The sequence below is a fragment of the Acomys minous genome (genome assembly GCF_964271855.1).
Source record: "Acomys minous genome assembly, chromosome: 16".
In the NCBI taxonomy this organism is placed as follows: Eukaryota; Metazoa; Chordata; class Mammalia; order Rodentia; family Muridae; genus Acomys; species Acomys minous.
Genome location: NC_140498.1, coordinates 6,451,122 through 6,459,249, shown reverse-complemented (window position 1 = coordinate 6,459,249; position 8,128 = coordinate 6,451,122). Strand labels below are relative to the sequence as shown.

At 43.4% G+C, this 8,128-nt stretch overlaps 1 protein-coding gene across 5 annotated transcripts in view; it reads right to left on the bottom strand.

Annotated features, from left to right (window-relative positions):
- Nucleotides 1-433: 433 nt before the first annotated feature.
- The window catches only part of MAP2K4 (mitogen-activated protein kinase kinase 4), a 94,656-nt gene continuing 86,961 nt past the window's right edge, over nt 434-8,128 (bottom strand). For all 5 annotated transcript variants that reach the window (XM_084761349.1, XM_084761350.1, XM_084761351.1 and 2 more), the window contains 3 exons: nt 6,249-6,397; nt 3,974-4,019; nt 434-2,865 (listed from right to left, as the gene is read on the bottom strand). In XM_084761349.1, the coding sequence (XP_084617475.1) occupies nt 2,752-2,865; nt 3,974-4,019; nt 6,249-6,397 (309 nt within the window). In that variant the 3' untranslated portion in view covers nt 434-2,751. The remainder of the gene's footprint in view (nt 2,866-3,973; nt 4,020-6,248; nt 6,398-8,128) is intronic.

The following is an 8,128-nucleotide window of genomic DNA, read 5'->3' as shown; positions in this document are numbered from 1 at the left end:
CTCACCTCGGCTGCTCCACCCCCCATAAGCTCCCCAGGTAGGGCCCCTATAGCTCTTTTTAAACTGTATGTCAACCCCTTATCCTGCTCTCTTCTCAGGTAGCAGTAAGAGATCACAACTGACCTATCTGGAAGTTCCAACGTCGGAAGCCTGGCCAGCAACACAGAGGCCTAAGGTCACACCTGTCAACTCTGACAGAACGCTGCAGGAGGCAGGTCCCAATACCCCACCAAGTACAAGCTTGAAAAGGCTGTACCAGAGCTGCTGTGCTATGTGGTCAGGGAACAAGCAGAGAAAGAGAAGGAAAAAGAAAAGAGCCAGAAACTTTGAAAGGAGGTTAACTCCTCTCCACATGAAATGCACAGATAATTTAATGCCATTTTTCTTGGCTTTCTTTCTCAGGGTAAGACTGCAGAAAATCAAATTCCAAGGCCATCATCACAACCTAGGTTTATTACAACTGACCTGCAGGCAAAGGGTAGACTATTCCATAAACATGTGGACTCCATGGCTATGTCTTAAATAGAGGAGGAATTCAAACAAGAATACAGGATAAAATATTCCAAAGCTCCAGAAGCAGTTATGTTACTGAGCTACATTTTTACAGACAAATAAGGCAATGTCCCTGCACATCAGCTTTTTGATACTTTTATATACTTTCATATGGTACAAGAGAAAAGTAACCAGAGCTCACAATGTACAGTTCTTACACTATTTTCACACTCTGTGAACAGTATACACCCTTTTGTTTTAGTAGATACATTGTAATAAATTCCTTGCCCTTAAGTTTATAATAATCTATGATTAATACACTAAAATTGCCTTTTTTTTTTAATGTGGTCGCCCACACAGCAGAAAGTGAGATAGCTCCTGGACAGTCAGAATTGCTTTGATCTCCATTTGCATAATGGCGGAGTGAGGCTATACTGAGCCAGTCAGGAAGCTGACAGCAGAGAAACAAATTCCTCTTCAGTCCTGGGAGCAATGGAGGATGATGGCTTGGTGCAGCTTAAGGAAGACATACAGTAATGCCTCCTTGTGGAATACAGAGACTCAAAGGGTTAGTGGGCCAGGGGTAGAAAATGAGGAAATCAGGCAAGTGGACCACGAGATAAATCAATTTTCAGTTCTGCAGTGACTAGGGAAGTACCTTTGAACAGCACCATTCTCCTTTCATTGTTTGACAGTATTATGAGCGTTCCTCTGAGAGGCACAGTAGTGCCCTCCAGGGTTAGTTCTGTAAGGGCATCACCTGCATGGCAGACTGCTGCTACCTGTGCTGCTTGACTGTGCAAAGCCTGACACTCGGTGCCTGGCTAATGCGTAAGTGAAGACAAGCAGCACACGAGGTGAAGTGGCTTTTCATTTTGTCTTTGGGGGGAGGGGAGGCAGGCGTGGGTAAAATTCCACTTCCAAGGGAGACAGCAAACTGGTAGAGACCCCAGCAGGTGATGTGTCTATCTGAAAGGCTGCCGTTTCAGATCTTTCTTTGTTGAAATGCGCCTCTCCAACAGACAGCCTCTTTCTCACCTACAACATCAACTGGGCCCGGTTGTCTCAGCTTTTCGAACATCAGAGCACGGAGAGCTTCAGGGCTACATATCCATGGTATTAGCATCCCTGATGTTAGGGTTCCCAATGTGAAAAACAAGGCAGAATACTGAATTGAGCAAAAGTGGGGAAGGGAATGGATTAGAAACTGAAGACCTGGCCCAGGATGGCAAGAAGCAAAGAATTGTGATTTGGTGTTTTGCTGCCTACAGGAAATCTTCGTCTAATCATCAAGGCACATTGCTACTAGCTACTTCTCCCTGTTAATGAGTTACGATGGCTCAAGTACCAGGCTTGGGGCCAAGGGGGAAATCTATAGCTGCTACAAGCTTTCTGGAGAAGATACCAGAATCAAAAACATCTGTAAACTTTGCCCTCAGTACTGTTTCCTTCGGTCAGTCCTGGTGGTTGGTGGCAGGTAGAGCATCAAGTTGGCAGCACCCTTCTATGACAAGTGGCAGACTCCTGTATCTTCCCAATGAAGAGCAGGGCTGGAAAAGGACAAAGAACACATTCTGTCCCATCTCAGTGTTTTAATGTTCACCTTTCTGAAAGCAACATGGTTTTTGGTAAAGATAGATTCATTCTAATTTAACATGATATTTTGAACAGGAAATTTGGCTGAGCACATCGATCCCCAAACATCGACTGTGACTGTAAAGCAACAGAATATCAGATCAGTACATCTATTGCACTTGGTGAAAAAAGGGAATCCCTCCATTGTCTCCCAGCTCCAGAAGGCAATATGTCTCACTGGCTGTGCAAGCTCTTCTCACTCAAGCCCAGGTCTTTATGTTCAGACATAGTACATCCATCACTGTGTCCTTCGAGGCTTTGGAAGTCTCACGAAACACCGTTCCAGTAGCTGCGTCTCCAGGTTTTGAGTCTAGAAATGAATTTAAGGTGTGATCTAATCACAGTCAACAACTTGATCGTACTGACTTCCACACGTCATGAATATGTTCATCACAAAAGAGCAGGATGAGGTCTCTCTGACCAGCACTAACACTGTGATCAGTCAGGTATTACAGGGATGCACATTCTAGGTGACAGAAGTATACAGACATGATGGAAACGAACACCAATCTTATTGCACATGGTGTCTGGGCGAGCAATAAAAACACTGTGATACAGGATGAAAACTCTTTACGTCTTGCTTCCTCTCAGCCCTTTTTTCTAGAGTCTGATGCAGCAGCGCTATCAGTCGACATACATAGGAGAGCTGGGAGTAGCTGGCATCTGATCCAGGATTTTACAAACATAGCATGCGACCTCAACGGTGCGTTCTTCATACATCAAAATAAAGGGATGTTTCTGCAAGAAAATTAAACATCTGTATCAGAGCCCTAACTCAGTCTTTCTCAATTTATAATATGGCACAGCACTACACGCTCTCACAACCACATACAGTTCAGTTTAGCACAAGCAAGGCGTTTATCACAAGCATCTTTTAGTGGATGTGGACACCTAAGTGTGAGATACAGGGCTACCATCTGGAGGGCCCACCCTGGCGGTGAGGTCTCCGAACATGCGTGCGTACAGGGAGTTCTCGCTGAGGAAGAAGGCACAGTGGCTTGTTCCTAGCATGCAACTGTACCACCTGAGATCCAAGAACTACAGCAATCTCAGTCCAGCCTCTTAGGTCACCAGACGAAATCCCAAGCCTCCACTTCCCCACTGGTAGCTCAAGAATCTTTCAAAGAGGTTTTCAGTTTCAAACCTGATTTCTACTAAAAGAAAAGACCAAGAGAGCCTTTCCCTGTGCTCTCTAGAGCCCATGGCCTGGCTCTGCTTCACCGAGCCCTCTTTTGGTTCTCTAGCACTATAAACAGCAATTTTTCCTACAATTTTTCTGGTTATATTACCTGGGCATCTTGGTAGTCACCACTAGTTGATCTCAAGTTTTGCTTAATACGTTAGGGAGCCCTAAATGTGATGAGCAATCTATTTTTTTTTCTTAAAACATCCCATCATTGGTCCACAAACAGTACTTTCTTCTCTCCTCAGAAGAAAGCCACATAAAGGAGACTGCTTATGATGAGATGAGGGAGAACGTCTCAAAGGAGTTGGCAGATGGGTCAGTGTGCATTAGCAGAGGGAAGTAAGCACAGGGAGCAAGATCTCCACTACCTTTGTCTCACGGAGGAGTTACAGTTACATACACTTAGACTGTGCAATGGAATGCTTCAGAATTTTCTAACATGTTAAGACCAAATTCTTTCTAGGAGATATGAGCTAGAAAGTTAGAGGAAAAAAACCAAAACCAATCAATCAATCAACCAACCAACCAACTAAACAAACAAACCCCAGTGTAACCACTAGTTTCTCTCTCTAAAGCCGGATATTTGAGACGCTCTGCTAGGCCAAGTCTCCCTATGGAGGTGCACACTGCTGAGAGAACTGGCTACGGCTCCATACTCACCAGAAGCTCTTTATACTTTGGCCTTTTGGATTCGTCCTTTGTAAGGCTAAAATAACAGAAAAAGGAACACTGTTAAGATGAAGTCACAATGACCCAATTATTTTCCTTTTTACAAATGAAAGGCAGAACGAGGCCGAGGTCATCTTTCGCTATATAGAAAGTTCAAGGCTAGCCTGGGTTACATAAGGCTTCAAACACAGCTCTTATGAGGACAGGACAGATACCCTTCAATTGCAGACATAATAATTTACACAACTTCGACATACTAAAAAACAAATATCACGGGATACTTATATTCACCAGTGCTACCTACTGTGGCTCAGCGGGAGACAAGGAGAAAATGAAACATAGTACTATACACACATATGTAAAATATATAAAATAAAACCAGAGGAGGTCTAGGGTCCAGACAGCAAAGCTACGGAGATGGCTCAGTGGGTAAAGCACTGCCCTGCAAGCCTGCTGCCTTAAATTCAAACCCTAGGACCCAGGAAAAAGCTGGATGCAGTAGCTCACACACGTAACCCTACACTCCCACAAGACGGGAGACAGAGGCAGGAGAACCACCCGGAGTTTGTGCACCAGTAGGAGTACACAGTCAGTGGCAGAAACAAGAGATCCTGAGTCACGAAACAAGGTAAAAGGTAAGAATGAAGTCCCAAAGGCTGTTCTCTGACCTTCACATGTGTGCGGTGGCATCTGTGTGGCTGCACACAACACATACAAATACATATTTTAAAAATAAGAGTCTGTGATATACATTAGATTCTTTTAAGCAAGTATTTCATTAAGTTGGAATACACAGACTGGCCAAGTTTATGGAATTATACAAATGCATTTGATATGTGCAAATAAGTAAGCAAGAGACTGCTTTCAGTGAGAAGAGGGACCGACAACTGTCATCCACAAGCTTTCTACCATGTTCTTGAGGCATCCATGCCCTTTCTGAGAGATCACAACAGGCAGAATTTTGTCAGAGAAGATGAAATAGACTTGAAAACTCCAGTCAACAAATGTTTTCTCATTATTCAAAAAGAAGTCAATGTTAGAACCTGCAATAGAATTCTTTTAAAACCCAGACAGAGTACAGAGAGATGGCTTTCCTTTAGGAAGAAAAGCATGCTCAAAAATAAATAAAGTATCTTTTAAATCATGCTGAATGAAATGAGCAATTATCAAAATTGCTTAAATGCTAATCCAAAACAAGCATTTTAAATTTTTGTTTTGTTCTGTTTGTTTGTTTGTTTTTCAAGACAAGGTTCCTCCATATAGCCTTGGCTGTCCTGGACTTGCTTTATAGACCAGGCTGGCCTCAAACTCACAGAGATCCGCCTGCCTCTGCCTCCGAGTGCTGGGATTTCAGCCATGCACCATCGCATTCAGCTTTAAAAGGCTTTTAAAAACAGAATCTATCAGTACCAGCAGTATCTATACGCACGTAATTATTTGCCTGTGTTCTGTATGTACATACGTATGCATGCTCATATGTGTGTGGGTGCATGAATATACACATGTGTGTGGAGGACAGAGGCTGGCACAATACTTCATCCTCAATCATTCTGTTTCATTTACTAAGAAAATATCTTTCTCTGAATCCAGAGCTCACTGATTCAGTAGTCTAGTCAGTCTGTCCTGTCTCCATGTCAAAGTACTGGCATTACAAGCAGGCCAACTTGCCTACCTGGCTCCCAATATGTGCTGGGGACTGGCTAGAGTTCTAGTCTTATCTATGCAGCCCCACCACATCATGCTTAGGTACCGTGTACATGTAAGAGCTGATAAAGTAGACAACAATAAGAGACATGGAGTCCATGCCTTCTTTAGACTAGGATTACGGAGAGCCAATATATTCATTTAAGCCTATGAGTTTAAGGTTTGGGCTTGATTTTACTACATATACCCATACCCCCACACCCAGCTCTGCTCTAGGTTTTTAAGTCTGGTCTGGTGAGTTACTGAGTATAAAAGCACCCAGGTGATCCAGTAACAGCATCATCATGATAGGACCACCAGGATAACCTAGACATTTAACCTGGTAACTTGTACCAGGGACTGGTGATCTGGAGGCAGCTGTTTCTCCATCACCTGTAGTAGAACAAGAGGGTGATGCCTCTCCAGGCAGGCTGAAGTCCCACATGGCAGTGGCCCATAGTCCTAGCTAGGGGTAATATAACAAAGGGCCTCTTTCCCTATGTAAAGTGTGTATGTAATTGAGAATCAGTTGCCTGACTGCTCCCCGCACTTGTGTTTGAACCTTGGTAAATACAGTACTTACCACAAGTTGACAAAGTTGATGAAACTGGGGGAGAATTCCCTTTCTTCGGAATTACTTAGCTGTGGAGGGTCTCCTTTCACCACTTGTGTTAGCTGATCAAATACACTATTCCACTTTGGATAAGGAAATCGGCCTGTGGCCAACTCATACTATAGAGAATAAAAAGGAAACAGAAAAAGATAGCAGGCATGATTTATTACTCCCTGCTAGAAGACTGATGTCAATCCAAACATCCAGCAGAATTCATCTAAAGCCCTCCATCAAACGCTGTCATGTCAGAGAGACATCTGTAGATGACGGGGTTAAAGGGAGGGCATGATGTGGAGAAGTGTGCCTTAACCACACTCGAGGCCTCGACCTACAGGTGAAGCCAAACTCTGGATGTAGGGCCAACTACACCTCCATAACGTAGGCCCGACCCCTTTGTGTGAAAGGCTCTGGAAGGTTTAGTCCAGAACTTGCACAGAAAACGTTTTCACACTCTGTAGCCACCTACAGAGGAGTTCTCAGTCAAAACAGTGGCCAAATTCTTTTATAAGGTAAAAAGAACATTTAACGAATGAAAAGCCGGTCTGAGTCCAGAAGAAAGAATATGCAAATCCTGTAGTTACTTCAACTATGACCAGGCTTTATAATTACCAAAGAAACCAAGTCGTGCTTACAGATCCAACAGAGGACCCGTAACATTATCATTAAAGCACACAGTACACATCTAAACAGTATCATGGCCCCAGCGTATTGGCTAGTAGCCAATATGTCTAATACTACCTCTGCTCTGTTCTGAAATTCAATGAAAACCTAAGAACTCGTACTTTTCCCAAGACATGAAACTAGTTTGCCCCATGGTGTCAGGAGTCCATTGCGTGTGCTTTGACAGAACACTGACTGAAGAGAATGAGGCTCCAAACTGATACAGGGAGAGGAGGGGAACAGACCCTTGGCTGAAGTTTCTTTTCAGTAAAACTGAAAATGCTTTGAAACCTCACCCACCAGGAATAACCTCACTAGGCTCACTCTGGAGGACAGGTTGGAAGAAGAAGGAAAGTCTGCATTATACAGTGAAGGACTACTTAAAGATTATCCAATGAAAGCACTGAAATACTTTGCTAAAGCAGCTTAAAGACTTGTATAAATAAATGTTTCTACGCTAATTCCTTCAAAGATTTGGGTTGTGGCTTGGTGATAGAACTCTCACCTACAATGCCTAAGGCCTTGGTACAATTGCCACTCTTCCTCCCCTACAAAACAAAACAACTTTTGTTAAACAAAGTTTCTCTTTAGTAAGGAAACGCATACTTGTTCTGGGGGTGTGTATACAGACACTCATTGGTTTGTTTGCGTGTGTGTGTGTGTGTGTGTGTGTGTGTGTGTGTGTGTGTGTGTGTGTGTATGTGTACATGCAGGTACACATGGACACATTTGTGTGTGTGGAGGCTACATGACAACTTCTAATATTGTTCCTCAGGTATCACCCACTTGGTTCTTTTGAGACAGGGTCTCTCTATGACCAAGAATTCACCAAGGAGGCTACAGGCTGGCTGGCTAGCAAACTCTAAGGATGTGCCAGTCTCTACCTTCCCACGAGTAGCATTACAAATTCAGGTCATTAACCCTGCTTTTTGCTTTTTAAGCAGAACAATAGGGAGGTAGTAGGCAGGTATTTCTGTATGCTTTACATGCAAGCAATCACCTAAGTGGGATCAATAGGTTTCCTGTACGTCTGTGACCTGGTTTTACAATGAGAAAAAGAGAAGACAGCTGCAGACCTACAGAAGCAATCTGTTAGCCTCCCCATGAGAGAATCAATCCATCAGTCTGTCAACAACTCTCACAAAAACTAATGTGATTCTGATTATAGGAAGAAATGCCACCTAAAAAAA